Below are 18,314 nucleotides of genomic sequence, written 5' to 3' on the forward strand. Positions count from 1 at the left end.
CTTTCTCGTGGGACACAGGATCTCCAAGGATGCAATTCAGACAATACTTGGGTGTGCTACCAGAAAACCCTGTCTGCTCCTCTCCCTCACAATATTCTGAAATATATTCCTGGCTGTCACATCCTGCTTGCCATGAAAAAGCTGCAAATTTACCAGCTGCTGTTGCCACATAGAGGCCTGCAAAGGAAGGGACAGATTTGTCCTGAGGGAGAGAAGAGCTTCCATACATAAGATTTACAGTGAGTCCCATGGAATTTTTTAGGAGGAATTTACAATGCATGCCAAAGTTTTACTAAAATCTGAATTTTTATGGGGCTTGTTCCTATTATATTAAAAGTGACAAGCTTTCTAAATCTGCCCGTGCAGCTGCAGCACACACAGAAAAGACAGCTCAGTTACTGATAAAGGACATTACCATCTGCCCAAAGAAGTGATGGCAGGTCAAACACTGAACACTGTTATAATTGAATCTACTAGAAGACAGACAGATCCTGCAGCAAAGTGATGCAAAACTACTATCCAGAGGAGCTAACTGCTACAGAGTCATAGCACTTCTTGCTCTACCAAACTTTAGGTTGAGATATTGTTCAGATGTCAAATCCAACCCAACATAAACGTAATTAAAATAAAAACATCCTAATTGACAACAGTCTTTCTGTAGGTAGCAGAGACTTCTTTGGCTTGCTTTCTTGAATTTATACAATTTATTTATGGATTGTTCCCTTGCTTGCAAGCCTTGAAATCAAAATCCATGCATTGTCTCAAAAGGAGAAACCCATCAGAAAGCAAGCCAAGATATAAGTTCGACCAGGAAACTTTTCACTGCCTCCTTCCTAACCAGAAGCTCACCATCAGTGCTGCCTGTGTGTCTTGTTTTACAAAGCACAGCAGCAGCTCGTCATGGAATAGCTGGAGACAACACTTCTCCAGTTTTATGGTCTGCCCATTTTTGATCTTCCTCAACCTGATAAGGACTAAAACTTCAAGGGGGCTTAGAAAGGAGCATATGAAGAAGCCACTTCAGTCAAATGAATGTTCCCAGGCGACAGGAGCAATCAGTACAGATGTTCCTGGTGACATGTTATTTCACTGAAAACAAAAACAAGTTTAAGCCTTGTGTCTTTCAATTGGGAATAGCTGTGCCCACATAAACACCTTTTGTCACTTAACTGCATCCATGGTTTGACATCAGTTGTGCTTCCTCCTCATTCCTGGTCCACTCAATATTCTTAATTTTCTTTGGACCTCCAAGACGTCATGCAAAATCAAATACCTCAATCCACAATCAACAAAATCAAATGCCTCAATCCACCTTCACCAAGGTCTAAGCCTTTTTTTTTTAAAAAACCAATTTCTTATTGTGCATAGCTAATACAAGACTGCAACACACAGCAGTATTTTCTATTAAATTAATTGAGAAAATGAGACACAAAGATAGCTAAGGCATTCATCCTAATTTCATACAAAGTATTTATCTCAGTGGAGAATATTGCACTAGAATCATACACAACCTGCCTGTTGAGGAAGTCCTGGGGATGGGGCTGCCCCTTGGGTGAACAAGTGGAATTTCATCAGTTAGACCAAAAAAAAAAAAGTCCAAATGACTGTATCCAGATCATATGGGTGCCATTGTGCAAATATCAAATTTGATTTCTCATCTCTCATAACAAAAGAATACAAAAACCTTGAGGAGATTTTCAGACAAGACATCAATAAAAAGACATGTCAAAATAATGAGAAAGAATAACAAAAGGCTAGAATAAGTTAAATTCCTGTGGCAATTGTTAAAACAAATTTTGCCTTATTAGGAGTAGCAAGAAGACAATTCTGAAGCACTATGGTCTTTATTTCAAAGTGCTTTGCACTGCTCAGATGATACTTTTCCCACTAGTCTGGCTTCCAGACTTTATTGTGCAAAGTCCAACATTAAAAATTTAACCAGAAAAATAAACAAAATAAAAGCCAAAGACAAGGTATGGATAACCTCAGGTGAGATCAGAAATGAAATTAAGAAGAAATTTATGTGTATGGAGCAAAGCCAGCTTTCAATATAACAATTAAAAGCTAAAGGCTCCTACTCAAAATGTTCTGGAAGAGGTTGATGCCAATACAAGTGACCAAATTTAATCACTGCTGAGAAAGGGCATGTAGCATCATTCCCTCCTCTTGCCAGGTATCTCCACCTCTCCAGTCCTGAGCTCTTGTGCGGATTTCAGCTCTTCAGTCTTTGACTCTCATTTGACCAGAAGCCATCAGTTTTCCACAAATGCCAGCTAAAGCTACGTAGGGTCCTAATGAGATTTCCAAACACGATCAAGAAGAGTGTCACCATGTGGTGCAATATTTTCAGGGACTCTGGAAAATCCAACGTTTAGCTGCCTCAAAGTATTGTACAACCAGGGTCCCATATTCAAGGGGATACAGAGACTATCCAAAGGGCTATTTAGTATTCCCCCCCCTCCCCTCACTCTAAGCACAATTTAAACCTCAGGTAGCAAAAGAGAGGTTTTTACATGGGTTCAGGGCACACCATGCAGAGCTTTCTTTCCCAGAAGCAACATATGCCACACCTTAATCCCATTTTCACTTTGGGTAAACAGGCAGTTGTTCATGTGCATAAGATTCAGTAGCAGAATACTCAATATCTGAATTAAAGTTTTCTATTTATTTAATAATCTGGGAAGAAGGTGAACAATGAGGTAGCATGTTTTTAGATTTCACAGAATTATTTAGGTTAGCTGAGGTTACAAGAAAGCTGTGGGCACTTCAAAAGAGAATAAATGCTGCTGGATGAGCACATAGCATAGCAGCCAGTGGATTTTACTGACGGCAAAAGATAAAAAACTATTACATGCTGTTGGATATAAATTTCATTGCACACATCCCAGGTACAAGGTGTCATTGGAGAGCAGAAAAAAAAAGAAAACCCCATCTCTGAATTTATGGCATAATGATAGTGCAGGCAGCCTAGGTGTTTCCATTCACTCACACTCTAGCAGAAGAATAAACTGTAGTGGTTACTCATTAAAAACAGAAAGGTCATGCATTTAAAATTAACATACATGAAAAATAATTTCTGAAAAGAATGCAGCTGACAACTGAAACTTGGTGTAGTCAAGATGCAGCTAAGGTCATGATTTGGCAGGATTTTAAATTGACTGACCATTTCTGAAATCAAATCACAAAATGCTAAACAAAATCTTGAGACAGACAGAGAACAAGGGACATAATTCTCATAATACAGGGCACAAGTCAAACACCAGCCAATATAGTCTAGGAGGGAACGTCTCCCTTGAGAAGGCTTTTCTGTAACAGTCTGGCACAGGAAAATTCATTGATTTGCTCAGGCCCCTGTCACAGACAAAAGTATTAATCTAGTGGGACCTCTAGTCTGATTTGGTTTGCCAGTTGTACTTCAGACTCATTCTCCAGGGTTTTCCATTCCTTAAGACCTTAGTCTATATTTTAGGTAACAGCATCCATTTATATTTTGCCATTTCCTTTCTTATTTTCATTGCAGCTAGTAGTTACAGGGACCCTAAGCCTACCACATAGTTTGGGGTTTTTTTCCAGAGATTGTAATTCCCACTCTCCTTTCATTGTTGTCTCTTCTGAAGGGAAGTGCATCTCACCAGCACCTCCTCCCACACCTGCAGCATCACCATGGCTCCTGGACCATCTTCAGAGCACCTCTGCCCATGGCAGGGCAGATCCCACGCTGAGCATCACCTGCACGAGGCATCAGGGTGTGTATTGACAACAGCAGCATTTGCCTCCGGGGGTCAGAGAACTAAGGCCCATTTGCATCCCCCAAAATAAATATATAAATGCACATGAAATGCTGCCAAAATACAATTTGCTCAGGGCAGAGGTGGATGTCCATCAGGCTCTGGGAGGCTCAGCTGGTATTGGCTTACACCGTGCTGGGCTAGCAGCCCACAGCTTTTACCCTCACCCCCTGGGTTTTGCTGCAGGCATTTGCCTTGTCTTCACTGCTCTTATGCCAGTCTCTGGCTTTTCTTTCTCCTCTCTTTCGGCTGCTCTACAAGGATCCTAATTATAAGCCATAAAAAATTTGCCTTCCCTCTGCTCCTTCTCACCTTCCCAGCTCACTGATCAGAGGCAAACACAGGCAGGAACTGGAAGTGCACATTTGTAAGGGCATTATTTTAACAGGGTGAGATTTCACCTTTCTCCTGACAGTAATCATGTTAATACTTAATATCAGTCATATAAATATTTAAAGCCTCAGTGCAGTATTGAGAGAAGCAATTAGTAAGTATCTGTGTAGCCCTAAGAGGGCCCAAATGCTAAACTTGATAAATATTCATGTTAAAAGAGTTCCTTGAGCTTCCACTGTGCCGGGAGATGCTGCTGGTGCTCTCTGGGGATGAAGCCTTGGTGATACTGTGCTTGTTTTCACTCCTTTTATCAATATGGTGTTTCTGTTCTCTGCTGCCAGCCCTAGCTCCAGGCATCACTCTGCCCATCAGCCACGCTGGGAGGCCTCCAAAAATCCCAGAACATATAAAATTCCAACTGACCCCATTGCTAGCAGAGCACAGAGCAGCAGTTACTACTGGTAGTAACACAGGCAGTTAAATCAACTGGGAGAAGAAAGGGACCCCCTCGGTCCTCCCCCAGGTCTGCAAATGCAGATCCAGCAGTCCCGAGCCAGCGGGTCGGTGCTGCCCTGGCACAGGGAGGCCAATGCCCAGGTAGCGATGGGTCACAGCCCACGGACAATGCGTCTGCTGCCAGTTCACAGATTTGGGAGTTACTGTTTTCCCAGACCACTGATGGATTTTAAGCAAACCTGTTATGTTAAAATAACGCAGGGCGATCTCCCCAGTTCGCTAGGTCAGTCATAAGCCAATGACTAAATTATGTAGTAACCAGCTAAAAACTAAGCCAGGATTTTGTCAGAAGGGGAAAACTGTTAATTAATCCAGGTGGACTGACACAGTCACTTATACATATACACAACTGCAGTCATTTAACTCACAACCATGAATACACTAAAAGAGTTAAGGAAACTCCAGTATAAGAAACATTACTACTTATTTCATTTTTTTCTTCTTTTTTTGAGAATAAAGGGCCAAAACAATAACTGTATTTAACTCCCTGTATTCTTCCCACACAGCATTTTGGAGCAGGTGCCTGGTGCGGGTGTGCAGCAGTAACACTAACCTGTACCTCGAGAGTCATTAGAAATCAGCAGGGGAAAAAATTAAATTAAAAAAAATTAAAAAATAAACCCAATAAAGACAGAGCAGATGGCCCCAGCTGTTGAAGGAGCATATTGCTCCTTGCTGCAACTTCAGAAAATGCCCAGCATCATCAAGGTACGCAGCATGCCCTGGCACCGCTGAGGAGATTGGCATTACAGACACCCCAGGCACCCTCCGTCTGTCCTTCCAGGTATCGACTGTGCCCAGGAACTCATTCAGCAACACCTTGTCCTTGTCTCCCCTGATCAAGTCTCTCTGCAAGATGTTCACTGCTGATAGCAAGTGCCACCCTAGCAAGGCAAAACAGGGTCAGGTGAAATGAGACTGCAGAACAGGCTGCTTGACTGGCAGCTCTTTGCTCGCCCCTTCCCTCTGCGGGGGGAATAAACAGCAAAGTCTGCCACAAGTGCTCAGCACGCTTCTGTCACCACGTAATAATGATGATAATTGTCAACAACAACAATAACCTGGATGTAAAGCTGCTCCAGGAGTTGGGGCTAATGGATGCTGAATCTAGCACCAGCCTTCCTGCATGTTGCTCCAGGCTGCCAGCATTACAGTGTTTTTTGAAATGCAAAGAGAAGAGAGAAGCCCGGGCGCCTGGAGCAGCAGATGCATGTGCTGGCCCCTTGCTGGCCACACTCTGGCAACTTGTCAGCACCTGTGAACCCGTTTCATTAGAACAAATCAAGTTTCATGCCTTCTGTAGTTTCCACTCAGGCCAGCTGATGAGGTTCCCTTGCGCACCTTCACCAGTCCCAGCAGACAAAGAGCAGCCCTCTCTTTCTTGCCCATAAACGCGAGACATGATGCAAACCCACCCCTGCTTGTCCCTAAAATGCTCCGAGGTGAGGAGACAATCTCCATGTGTTGTCAGAAGCTCCATTACATGCGGAATTCCTGATGCCCTATCACACCAATATTTTTAATTAATCAGAAGTTTCTCCATTGCGATTAAACATGGTGTTAATTTCTCATTTACTCTCCCCAATACATGCTTATTAGTTAGCATACTAATTTGTTTAGTTCTTTAGGAACTGTATGCCATGGAAAAATATTCTAAGTTGTCAAATGCAACTCATGGATTCGTCCAAGACATTTAAGAAAGACTAATTGATAAATATATCAGAGTGCTGACTAATTGCTGAAAAATCCAGCATGATGCAGCCTGCCATCCCTTCCTTTGTAATAAGATTCTTGAATTAATTGACAACTTGATTTTTTCCTTCTTTTAATTAAGAAAAGAAAACCACTGACAACCAGAAGTCTTCCTGGAGGGTATCTATTCAATTTTCTGGTTATGCTTGAAGCGAAATCTGCTTCCTCTACCTCATTAGCTGAAAAGTGAGGAAATGAACCTACTCTGCAAACTGGAATTTATCACTGGACTGAGAGCGCTGATGTGGAAACTTAAAAGCAACTTCCTCACTCTTCTATTTATTATATGTATTTTTTAATGTTCCTTTCTGACTACATAAATTAAAAGGAACTTCTACAAAACTGGGAGAAGTGTTCTGCATACATTTCTCCATACAGCATATGGCAGCTTTTGAAACAGCCCAGTGTTGTAGTATGCTGGCTATCTAGAACACACAGGGTAAAATATTCAGAGTAAAAATGACTGAACATTCACAATTACGTCTCCAAGCAGTAACGCTCTCCCCGATCGGTCAGGGCCATGACCCGCAGTTACTCTCAGAGGAATCCTGCTGATGTGTGATTATTTTCCCCCTTAATCACTGATACTGGCTGTGTGCTACCATGTCAAACAGCGTATAAACCTACTAAAGCATTTGTATATTTTGGACTTCCTGACCTCTAGATCTGAGAAAGCAAGATGAAGTCCATTGTCCCACTGGCCACTGTGGCATCCAGAGTGCTTGCAGGCTGCTGCAAGAACCATTTGTCCAAAAACTAGTGCTCAAAGGAAACTAAGCCAAGAAACCCCGTGTTATACAAGAGGCCAGATTTTGTCCTCAACACCAGTGTGTGCTATGGTGCGGAAATGCTACTTATGACACCAGATAAAACAGACTCAAGAATAAGTGATGGGTCTCTGGAGGCTGTTGATTCCACAGTATTTGTTAGTGTTGCAGCTTTGCCAAGAGCCTTTCCAGCTGCTGTCTCACACTGCTGTAAAAACCAGTCCACCAAGCGGAGTATAATATACAAGATACCTGCCTCCCCTTCCCTGACAAAGACAGAAATAGGAGCAGGACTCTGGAAAAGCTTGATAATTCCAGCACATGTGAAGCCAAGGAAGACACAGCTGTATTTGGCCCACATTGTATGTAGTGATGAGTGACAGGTTTAACCTGCTTTTCCTCTGTGCTCTTGCATGCTTTTTTTATTTATATGAACCATCAAATGCTGAGGTTGTTGGCGTGCCTTATTAGTCTTATACCCTAAATGACATTTCTAGATGCCCAGAAAAGGGCATCCACATGTTATGGTGGATTTAAAGAGGAGCAATACCCTTGACAAAACCTCAGTCTTTCCCTTGGCCCAGTCAGTCCATGCTCTTTAGCTTCTGGGTATCAAACCAAGTGTTTATTTTCAGGATAATTTAGCAAATAGTCACTTGGGAGAGCAGATTTACTTTCTCTACTTTCTGGCAGCCTTCTCCTCCTGCTGCTGGAGCAGCACAGCCCTGGCTGCTTACTTCCACAATCAGTAGCTTAAATAATATAGAAAAGTGATTTCACAGCGGTCCACAAGTTCCTCTGTGGCTCCATTTTCCCCACATGGAGCTTCTCCTCCTCCTCTCAAAGGCCAAAGGCCTTTGCTCCCAAGGGAGCAGTGCCAGCACCCAGTACGGTTCTGGTCGCCTCCTGGCTCCCCTAAAATAAACAGCAGCTGTTCTCATTTCTCACAGTATTTCCACAAATTTTTCATGCCTTTTCTGAAGTTATAACTTTTGCCAAAGGAAAAAAAAAAAAAAAAGTTATCTATTTAGTGCCGTTTGCCTGTGGAGAAGTGTTCGGGCCATCAACAACCAATACTGGTATTCTGATAGAAGAACGGAATAATTACAATTCCTCTTCAGATCAATGATATTTACTTGATTCTAAATATGCAGCATGGTTTACACCTTTAAACGACCTTAAGTAATCATTTTCCAGGCAGAACAGAAAATCCATTTCCATTAGTTTCTAAAGACTCGGAAAGTATGTATGTAGGAAGATCACCTTCCATAAATTCACCTTTTTAGAGCCACTGGGTAACCCAAAATTTATGCAAGTGCAGGTCAATCAAATCCTTCAGTATTTATATGCTCCCTTTCAAGCTCCAGGGAACTGGAGTAAAATGCTAAAAATGAAATACACATGTTGTAATACACAGAAGATTTAGAGATGGAACTATTCTGACAGCCCAAAATAAAAAGCATTATGCATAAGATCTGAACAGCTAGGTCTGTACCTAAATCAGATATTGATTTAGCTCACTGGAGACAAGTTATAAAAGCTTTGGAATTATGTACGCTTGATCAATGTGTTTTAGAAATGAATCTCTGTCTGACTTAATAATTTAGGCAAGGGAAGAAGTCGTATAAATATCCCTACATTTTACTTTATAGGACAGTTAACCGATTTCTAATCAAATCTGTAAGTAAACAGCATTATTTGTTTCCAAGAAATATCAATATTAAAATAGTTTTCAAAGAAAATCTGAAAACAGACTTCAAAAATGATTGCTACCTATTAAACACACGCACACACACAGACACACACTGATATATGAGTATACAAACATGATGACTGAGATACAGAGGTGAGTGCGAGTGCAACACCCCTTTGTAACATCCAGGGATGGAGAGTCCTAGCATCACACTGAAAAAAAATAGGATTCAGAGTTTCGGACAGATGAGAAAATTGGATATGTTTGATATTTTAGCCCTTAAAGTTGTAACAGTGGTTCTGCACTTGAGTGCAGGAGCAATGTCCCACTTCAGCACAAACACACCAACCCTAACATGGTTGGGGAGCAATAAATGCTTACACCCAGACATCTCAGAGTGTCTTTTAAACCAGAGGGGAGTTTCTCAGGTTAGAGATAGATAAACTGAGGCACAGAAAAGCAAAATGACCCCCTGAAAGGCACAAGGCAAGCTCAGGTATAAATGCCAAGAGTGAAGGCTTTTATTTGAATGCCAAGTCTACTAGTACAAACCTTCCTTCTTAACCACATTACTGCTCAAATCCCACTGCTATCAGTGGGAGCTTGAGGGCTGATTCTGATCTGGCTTAGAGCTGGGTCAAGCACAAACACACTCCTCAGCTATTCCCTAAGCTCTTGTGTCCTAGCTAACCGTGGGGCAGTCCAACCAAAAGGTAAAAAGCCGACTCACTGCTGTAGTTTCTCTGGGTGGCCTTGGCAATAAAAAAAAAAATCCAATGCTGACACCATTCACGAGTCATTCCCAGCAGCATGGAAACAAGCTCTGCTCCCAGCAGAGCACTGTCCTCACCCAGCAGAGGGTGAACCTCAGCACAGACCCACATTGTGGCCAAGTCCACAATGATACTCCCCAAGCTACCAATGCATGAAAAATTGGGTAAAGCCAATTGCTGCAGCCTCAAGGGATTCCCTGCTAAAGCATATAGTCAAACAAGGAGGGAAGCCACTTACCGTAGAGGACTGTAATGAGTGACACGGGCATGACCAGGATACCCACCAGCATGTCTGCCACTGCTAAGGACATCAGGAAGAAGTTTGTGGCATTCTGCAACTTCTTCTCCAAGGACACAGCCATAATTACCAATATGTTCCCCCCAATGGTCAGCAGGATGACAACCAAGATCAGGAGAGCTGGCCAGTTCTTCTCCCTCACAGACATCCGAGAGACTTCACCCTTCTCAGAGGCATTAAGAGGATCAGATGTAGGCAAACTCTGATTCAGAGTCAAATTGGTGCTTAAGGACCAAGCCATCAGACCACCATGCAAACTAAAATCCAGTGTGACAGACACTGTCGTTAAGCTGAGTAATATTCCAGTGCTACTTAAAGTGCTCATCGTCTGGGACTGGTTTTTCTGTCTTTTAACCGTGCCTCAGAGATGATCCCTTTTCCAAATTGCAGGTCCAAGGCAGATGCCGAACTTCACAAAACCTGAGCCAGAAAATCATTTGATCTTCCATAGTGAAACAAACCTTGCAGAACTTAGCGTGGAGCTCTTCTACTTTCCTTGACTGTGGTGGAAGATGACCCCTGGTCAGCAACCTTGAGGGAAAGGAGACTTTGCATTCTCCAGCTGGTTTCCAGGTCCACCATTCTGAAAAAAAAAAGGAAAAAGTATATTCTTCACTGGAATCACAGTATACACAACACCTTCTTTATCCCAATGCAAACGACATCCTTATTCTCTCCCTTCCTGCTGGCTAGGATGTTCTCCAGACTGCAAGTAATTTATCTTATGGGTACAGACTATGCCTACAATGATGGGGGAGAGAGGGAGAGAATCACATCAGTGTGCTCTGGCTGGTTAAAAGCTGATTATCACTAATTAAATGTTTTGTGAAACCTGCAGAAGCAAGTCTGAAGAGCAAAATATGTTTCAGTTGATAGCCACTTCACAGATACTCTGCTGCTGTGTAAAATAGTAATTGCACAGAATTCCAACCAATCCAGATAGCACAGCCAAAGCACAGCATAAACCACCACTTTATGGAAGTGTTTGGATATATTTTGTATATTCTGAGATAAAGCACAGGTGTTGCAAAAACCCTCAGATGTTAATGATTAACTCTCCTATAATAGTGAAGACTATAGTTTGGGTTTTTTATTGGGAATTAAGTGGTGAACAAACACAATATATATTAAGTAACATTATATGATTGCTACACTGTCAATCTCTCCAAGCAAACAGATAACAGAGTTGAGAGAAAGGACAAACTTTCATAAAAGCCAGGCAGTTATTTCTGCTCTTCTTCATCCGTTTTTGTGCCGCTGTGGTTCTGTGCTGATCACCAGTAAGCCCAGTCCTACCAGCCTGCTGCCCAGGACCTGCTGCCAGTATCAGCACCTTCATCACACACATAGCTAGCAGGACAGATTTCCTCAGAGTATCTGACATGATTTATGCTTCTTCACAAATGACTTAACAGTGAGGGCAAGTCAGAATATGTCCCCTGACTGCTCCGGTACTACAGGCCAGAAAGCATCATATTCTGCCTCTGAAAGAGTCCATTAGCCTCATGCATTGACCTAATTCAGCAAATTAAACATTCTCTTAACTTCAGGCACATGCCTCCACCCACTGATGCTTGGGGCACGTGTTCCCAATCCTTGCTAAATCACATCCTCAGGAACTCAATCATATTGACCACCAATCCTGTACAACTGAAGAGAACATCAGATTTGCTTTCCATTTCCATTGCATCAGAGTCAGGATCCTAACAACCACGTACCGCATAGGACCAAAAGCACAGAAGGAAAGCAGTTAGTAGAACAACAAAAAAGCCAACCCCACACTGTATGCGAGATGACCACTAGGTAGAATAAAATCAATAGCTTGCAGTTTACGTTGAGCATATCCTCAACTTTTTGTGTAGTCCACAAGAAAACCGCTGTTCTATCACTGTTAAATAAATAACTACAGAAAAGCCAGATTTTAGCCCTTGAATACACTGTGGCACACATGTGACACAGCAATTTGCTATCCAGGGATCAAAAGCTAAATGTAATTCATGGAATTACATTACATTTTATGTAAAATAAGCAGTGCTCAGAGTCCTATAATAAAATGTTTAACATTCATGGAGGTTTTGGAAACTTACTAATGGGCTTTGTGCACAAAAACATTTCTTAAATGAGCAGTGCGTACAATGAACCCAGATTTGCTTCTGCATTATAGTTAATTACTCCCAAAGGGTCTCTAAACCTCATATTTAGGAAGAAGTTTTGCACTATGTGCACAGAAAATAATTTTGCAGCTGCACATGCAGATGAATTAGCAAGTAGTCACTGGACCATTTATTTTTCCAACTTAGCTGGTCTAAAAAAAAGTCTCCAGAAAGCTTCAAAATACTTCAGAGTATTTTTTTTTTTTTTTTTCCAAAACACAGCTTTTACTTTAAAGCTGTGAACAAAATTAAACACTTTTCCAAACCACCTTTCCACAGTGAAGGAGACACTAGGCAGCTTTGTGGCACTTGAGCTTTGCTGTGCAGGACACCCCCATAAAAGCCAGTGGGAATTTCTGGGTCTCCAGAAATTCTCTCTTCGGCTCCATGACTCTTGGGCACTCCTGGTGATGCCAAAATATTACTTTAGCAGGATGAGCAGAAAGTTCATGCCCAAACATGAGGATGTGGTCAGGCAGCAGGACACCCCCTCAGTCTTACTTCTTCCCAGGTCTGAGCTCTTGGAGGTTTTGGAGAAGGTGATGTTACCACCACTCTTGCCATAGAGATGAATGAGCATGACATTCCTGGCACATGCCAGTTGGAGTGGCTGAAGGAACATGGGCAGGGAGATGCCTCATGAAAAAATAAAACAACCAACAAAAAACAACCTAACCGCAAAATAGGATTTCTGAATTAAAAGTGTCTAATTTTATAACTGCTGAGGACTGAATTCTGAAATGGTCAGTAGGGTCATTCTCTTGCATTTCACAGATGTATTTGCAATAGCATTTTCTTCCATGAATGATGTTGTAGCAGAGCATGGAGTTAGAAAATCAGTAGGTAGAGTTATCACTTGCTTATTCATCAGTTTTATTATTAAAAATAAAATGTACGTTATTTGGCTACTAATGTACAGCAAAGCACAGGGTTCCAAAATCATGATTTTCAAATACAATTTGCTTTGAATTATCTTCTGGATAAAAATCGGTTTTGTCAGAAAGGTCTAAGAAAGGGAGACTTCAAAATTCATTTGCTTGTGCTAAACGAGCAGTTTTCAAACACACAGAGACAGACTTTGAGCAAAATGCTTTCTACACAAAGTGAATTCTCAAGTCTGGTACGCAATAACTTCTCAGCAAGAAAATTACATTTTCCAAAGTCTAACAGATTTCTCAGTAATCCTCCCCCCACACTACTGTCACTAGTTAAAAATGTACATGTTCTACATGCAAGAGTAAAATTATGCTATGACACTGAGAAATGAAATTTTTTTAATTAGGGCTATAATGGTAAAAACGAATCTCAGACTCCAAATCCCATCTTTGCTATTAGAAAGAATTATGATTTCTTTTCAAACTTGGCCCATTCACCTGTCTAGTACTTGAAGTGACTCATGAAGAGAACCATTACTATTTTTGTGCCTATACAGAACTAGGAAAAGAAAAGGAAATCACAGAGACACCTAAAAAAGTGTTTTCCAGGTGCACTTATGGAAATCCAATACTCAAAATAACTGGGTACATACATAGGGGAGATGTGTAGAAAAAAAAGCAATGACACTGGCAGGAGCTCTGCCTTATCCTATCACCCCCGAATTCCTGGTTTAGATGGACCAAAAGACCATCGAATGGTATGTCACCTTGTCCCTGATGATGGCCAGAAAGAAGTTGGCAGCCCTTGTTCTTGCTGCCATTGGCAGCCACCCCTGAGGGCAACCAGGCCCCACACCTGGGAAACGGAGGAAGGAAGAACTAATCTCTCAGACCAGAATAGCAACACCACTTCTTTTCGTGTTGCCTAAATTCAGCCATCATCAGGTCTGGCATAAACAGCGACAGACCTTCACCTCTTACCTTGGCATAAACAGAAAGGAAAAAAAAAATTACATGGAAGAGAGGTGACTCTTGGGTCTAAGCCAATGCTTCTGGCTCCATCCTACCACATTTCTGTGAAAAACCCTGTGCTAGAGAGTCCTTATCAAGTCTCATTGACCCCCTTTTTTCTACATTGCCTTTATTTATTGTTTTATTTTCAGTTTTCACTGCCTGGATAATCATTGTTATTCATCCCAGAATAGCATCAGGTTCTCTAGTGGCAGGAATACCTTGGAGAGGACATCAGGATAATGAGGGTTTTCAAAGGTGGTATAAGCTTTTTCCAAGACTATAATGGTAAAAAAAAAAGCCACCACAAAAACCCCACCACATCACATAAACACACAACACAGCTATCTCAACTGCATTAACAATCAACAGAGGGAGCATTTTGCATATTCATTTTGAAAAATTATATGTGGGAATTTGACAATAGCAATGCTCAGGATTGGGCCCCACCTTCAGAATTAACTGCCCTATTACTTTGTTAATACTTTATATTCTGACTTGAAGTCATCAGCTAGCTTTTTCACTGCATCCCTTAGTCTCCACAAGGTAAAACTTTATGACTAATTCCTTCAGCTACAGTCTTCTAAGCACATCACTGTACCAGAAAAATAATTCACATTTTATTCATGAATTCTGCATATATTTAAGAAATATCTCCATAATTTTAAATTAAAACCTGTGCCTACCACAGATCTTTTTCCAATAGCTAACTTCAAAGCACACATACTGAATTTTGTGGTCAATCATCAATTCCAGTTCAATCTACTACCGATAGTCCTTAAAATTATCATTTAAGCATTCAGCAAAGCCAAGTTCTTGTCTTTGCCACTCTTGCTTTTTCATAGAGGAAAGTAATGAGTTCTTTGGGCACTTTTTCCTTCAGTCTTTAAGTCCAGTTTAGAATAAACTGAAACTACAAAACCAGTTTTGTTTCTCTCCATCAAGAACACATGAATTATTTATAGCAAGAGTTTGGTGTGCTGAAGTTTTCAGATGATCCAGAAGGTTAGTAGCAGGGAAACAAAAGATACGATGGTTCATAAGTCTGTACTGGGGGGGTTCACATGCCTTTGGGAGTGTTTACCACCATTACTCTTACTAAAAGGAAAAAACAAACCAACCAACCTTTCTTGGAATAAACACAATTATTTTTTCCCTTGAATTAAATGCATTTGTCTTTAGGTTTTTTTTTACCTTTCAAAGCTCAGAACATTTTTTCCTGGAGAAAATCAGCCACCTGCTGGGAACCCGAGATGTTCCCCAGCCCCCAGCCAGGATTCTGCCTCCCCTGGACAGACTGCAGAGCTCCTGCACTCTCGTAAATCATTTAACAACTCTCTGGGACTCATAGCCTGAATGCTAACAATATGCATTTGAAATTGGGTAAGAAATCAAAGGTTGTCAATTTAGCCCAAAAAAGAACCCGGGTCTCAGGCAGACTCAGAGAGGAGAATAACACATTAATCCATGGTACGTCTTGCTGTAAAAAACCAAAAGTACTTAATGATCAAAAGCAATGACTTTCAGCAATTCCCTCCCCACAAGAAAAACAAGCAACGCCCAATGGCTTGTCAAAGGTGCAAAGGCCATATGCGAGCATCTTTTTCCTCCTAAACTATCAGCAGTATTCAATTCTGAGTCGCATTCACGTTTCATTGATAAGCAGATGAAAGCCAACGAGGTAAAGATTAAGCATATTTTTAAACCAAAAGTTTTTCCTCAGCCTTGGCTTTGATAGTAGACCTCCATAAGGGTAAAAATAAATCTGAGTCAAGTAAACTGAACTGCAAGTACTGCAATTTGACAGGAAACCAGTTGCAGATAGTTCACAACTCTGAGCCAGATAGTCAGCTGATTTAAGTTGTTATAGCTCCATGAAGCCCTTTACAAAATGGCAAATCATTTTAAATTATATAATAGGATACAGAATTTAGGCTCAGGAAGGCAGATTTAAGGCTCATTGTTCACTGTAAAGTCTGTGTTTCCTGCTATTTGCATCTTCATTAATTTATTTTCTTAATGCATTGCCAAATTAATTTTCATTTTCCTTTGGAACAGAAGGTTGCTTTAGAATACATCTTTTCATGACACCCTTGAAGGTCCCCTTTAGTTTTAGTGACTGAATAAAATCATATTTTATATTTACAGAATTCTGTATTTTAGGCATTTGTAGCTCATCTTTCTCCTTTTTGTAGCAGCACTAAGATGCATCCCTATTTCTGTGCAGATCTATTTTTAAATTGTGTATGAGAACGCAAGAAGTCTAACAGAGACCACCAATGTGACTGGGGCTGAAGCACATTAAATACTGAATTTGGTTCAGCACTGGGTTTGCTTCAGCCCAGAGAAAACACGTTGAACAGGGACATATTTTCTGTCTACAGCAGCCTGCTGGTGCTTATAGAGAAGACACTGAGACTCCTCCAAGAGCTGCACAGCAAAACTACAAGAAACAACTGTCACAGTGACAGATTTAAGGAAATAAAGCATAAAATAAGGAAAAAAATAGATAAAAGAAATCACAGTGAGAGTGGTCAGGCAAGCAAAGTGGGTCACAGAGAGACTGCAGGATCTCCATCCTTGTAGATGCTCAAAACACAGCTGGGGATTACCCTCAGACACCTGATCTAACTTTGAAGTTAGCAATGCCTTGAGCAAGAAGAGACCTTCAAGTGGTCCCTTCTAGCCTAAATTATTCTACAATTGGATGAGGAATGTGCTTCTGAGCAAAGCTGTCCAACCTGGGGGTGTTTTTGAGCTCCTGTCCCTGGAAGCACACCCTATACTTGTCTCTGCTACTCAGTCTCCGCATAAGACCAGCACAACCTGTCCCCTTTTGTTTCCCCAAGGCCAGGAATAAAACCATGTGCCCAGGTGAGAGAGCAAAACCGTGAGGACCCCAGTCTACATGATGTAGGGACCAGGACCCTACAGCTGCACCAACATGTGCCCCTATCACACCATGGAGATGCACACGGCAATGCCAAGTCCTCACCCCTGGTCACCTGTTGGGGTCATTGGAATCTGGGGAATCTACAGTTCAAGTATATTCTGAAAAGTGGCAACCGTAGAAAGCCCCAGATCATTTTAGTCACTTGGTAGCATCAGGAAATCTTCCTGTCTTTTGAAAGCAATACGTGGACTATCAGCACAGAGGCACGTTTTCACAATCATTTCAGTGGGAAAAGAAAAATCAAAACCTAATGATTATTCTACAGATACCTACTTCAAAGTTAACTGAAGATGCAGTCCAGAGAAGTGCTTACACCTAATTTTAAGTACTTCAATACTTTCCAGAGCCACTCTTGAACTGGGGACCATATTACTAGCAATTTGGTTAGGGACTTCCTTTCTAAAGAAGTATTCAATACTCCCTTCTTCAGTTTTGCAAGAAATTCTGGAATTTCTTTTAAATTTTCCCACCAGGTACTGGACATAAATCAGTGTAAAAAACACTTAAAACCTTAGGGAAACCTCCCCAAACAGCTTTTTACCACTTTTTTTTTTTTTTTTTTTAATTCCAACACAGAAAATAACTATTTAATTACTTGCAAACTAAAAAAGAATATTTCATTTTTTCACAGCAAGAGGAAAATGGATTTTCTCAGACACAAGCTCAAGTAATGATATTTTGTAGGGTCATAATAATGAATCACTACCATTCTGTCCAAAACCAAATAGCATTAATTTCCCTCTCTGTATCTTCCCTCATGCTGAGTCAGAAAGGCATTAATTTCTTTTCCAGACATTTCAAGGCAATACAAGCACACAGAAGAGATCTTAATCTACCTTCTGGCAGTAAGACTAGCATCCTTGTTTTTTATTTCCCCTTGGTGGACGAGCGCCTGGGAACCTCACAAGAAGATGTAGCTACTCTGCCACTCCCCACAATGATAAACTTGCTCTCTCAGCTCAGACACACAGAAATACTACAACAGAATAAATCTGAGTCTCATCACATACTGTCCTAACTTCTTGGAGTGATTACATCATAGTTAGCTCATATTTTCTATGTGTAGATATCATTCCAAGCTGCTTTTTTTTTTTTTTTTTAAATAAGCATGTCCCTCTGTAAATAAGCATTCACCTCTGTAACAAGACCAGCTGAGCATCCCTCAGCCTCCTTGGCAGGTGTATTTTGGGATCCTTATTATTGTGTGGGACGTTCACCTACCACCACACATGAAGTTAATCGTAAGTTAAAATTTGGATTTTGCTTCATCCTTATTGATAAATAACTGAAAGCATTCAATACCAGCATTAAAAAGTCAACAATTCCTACAGGCGTGTGTGTATTTGTTCCCTGGCACGCGGAGGTTTGAGAGTCTGTAGACTTCCCCAAGGCAGCTCTTGTA

The 18,314-nt window shown here is 41.1% G+C and overlaps 1 protein-coding gene across 5 annotated transcripts in view; it reads right to left on the reverse strand.

The window, feature by feature from the left end:
- The window catches only part of HTR2C (5-hydroxytryptamine receptor 2C), a 96,798-nt gene that overhangs the window by 35,192 nt on the left and 43,292 nt on the right, over positions 1-18,314 (reverse strand). For all 5 annotated transcript variants that reach the window (XR_004841683.1, XM_035892171.1, XM_035892168.1 and 2 more), the window contains one exon: positions 9,861-10,503. Coding sequence is in view for 4 of the 5 variants with exons in the window: in XM_035892171.1 (XP_035748064.1) it covers positions 9,861-10,245 (385 nt within the window). In the remaining variant the exon portion in view is untranslated. The remainder of the gene's footprint in view (positions 1-9,860; positions 10,504-18,314) is intronic.

Source organism: Egretta garzetta, unplaced genomic scaffold, assembly GCF_000687185.1.
Source record: "Egretta garzetta isolate BGI_Z169 unplaced genomic scaffold, ASM68718v1 scaffold404, whole genome shotgun sequence".
NCBI lineage: Eukaryota > Metazoa > Chordata > Aves > Pelecaniformes > Ardeidae > Egretta > Egretta garzetta.